The 1,571-nt window shown below is 37.7% G+C and overlaps 1 protein-coding gene across 1 annotated transcript in view; it reads left to right on the plus strand.

Annotated features, from left to right (window-relative positions):
- LOC102855612 overlaps positions 1 to 1,571 on the plus strand; it is a 31,445-nt gene that overhangs the window by 2,322 nt on the left and 27,552 nt on the right. Inside the window, exons 2-3 of the mRNA XM_006902040.1 lie at positions 979 to 1,171; positions 1,345 to 1,557. Coding sequence (XP_006902102.1) covers positions 979 to 1,171; positions 1,345 to 1,557 — 406 coding nt within the window. The remainder of the gene's footprint in view (positions 1 to 978; positions 1,172 to 1,344; positions 1,558 to 1,571) is intronic.

Raw genomic sequence — 1,571 nt, forward strand, 5'->3', positions numbered from 1 at the left:
GGCAGCATCTGTTAGCTGAAATATGTCAACTGGTATACCATCTATTCCGGGGGCCTTATTTTTTGCTATTTCCTTCAAAGCAGCTTGAACTTCTGCCTCCATCACTATAGGCTCTGGCTCAAATACTATTTCCTTAAATTCGTTTTCAATTTCTTCCTATGATATGAATCTCTTCAGGTGATCTATTTTGGTTCATGTCAATTTAAGTTGATTGTGAGTTTTTAAGTATTTTTCCATTTTCTCTATGTTTTCGTATTTGCTTGAGTATATATTTTTATAATATTCCATTGTTAGTCTTTTTATTTTACTTGATTCTGTTGTGATGTTTCCAGATTCATCTTTTATTCGGATTATTTGTGTTTTTTCATTCTTTGTTAGTTGTACTAGTCAATTTCATTGACCTTTTCAAATAATCAACTCTTAGTTTTGTTGATGGTTTCAATTGTTTTTCTGTTTTCTAGTACATTTATTTCTGCCCTAATTTTTATAATTTTAGATTTTTAGAGGGTGTCCGGTTTTCTTGCTGTTCTTTTTAAATTTGTTGGAGATGTTGAGTTAGAGAGTCAATGGTCATTTTTTCCAGCCTTTTGATGTGTTTATCTATTGCTATAAATTGACCTCTGATTACTGCTTTGGCTGTTTCCCAGAGGTTTTGGTAAGTGGTATTTTCATTGTCATTTGTTTTAAGAACCTTTTTTATTTCATTTTTTATTTCTTCTAGTACCCACTCATGTTCAAGCAAGGTGTTGGTCAACTTCCAAATGTATGAGTTTTTTTTCCTCCTTTATCCTCTTACGGGAAGCCAAACTTTATACCAAATATTATATGAAAACCCATGTTCAGGAATTGAAGAAATTACAGATATATAAGTTAGGATTTCTCTTGTGGCAGATCCTAGAATGTGAGCTGTTTGTTCCCTGCAAATCAGGAAACAGCAAGTGGCCCCCTACAGATGGAATGTTACTTCTGGGAAAACAGGAAATGAAAACAGAAAATGGTGAATGGGGCGGAGGGCACTGCAGTAATAAGCCACCGCCGTCGTGCAGCGCAGCCGCGCCAGGTCTTGCTCTGCGGCCCGGGACTCCCCCTCTGCCCACTGCCCACATCCTCTGCCGACGGGACAGTCCTGAGGACATGAATTCCTCTGAGAAACCTTGGACAGCAAATTTTGGTTTAACACCTGATTTGGATAACATACAGCGACATAGCCAGTCATGAATTCAGACCAGGATGTAGCACTCAAACTTGCCTAGGAGCGAGCTGAAATTGTTGCTAAATATGACAGAGGTCGAGAAGGTGCAGAGATTGAGCCGTGGGAAGATGCTAATTAACTTGTTTACAAAGTCACGGATAGATTTGGCTTTTTACACAAAAAACACCTGGAAATTGAAAGAACTACTAAGTGGCTGAAAATGCTGAAAGGATGGGAAAAATACAAGAACACTGAAAAGTTTCATAGGAGAATATACAAAGGAATTCCCCTCCAGCTCAGAGGTGAAGTCTGGGCTTTACTTCTTGAGATCCCTAAAATGAAAGAAGAAACAAGAGGCCTTTATAGTAAATTAAAACAC

Source organism: Elephantulus edwardii, unplaced genomic scaffold (assembly GCF_000299155.1).
Source record: "Elephantulus edwardii isolate Elephantulus edwardi_28Jun2011 unplaced genomic scaffold, EleEdw1.0 scaffold00360, whole genome shotgun sequence".
NCBI classification, from domain to species: Eukaryota; Metazoa; Chordata; class Mammalia; order Macroscelidea; family Macroscelididae; genus Elephantulus; species Elephantulus edwardii.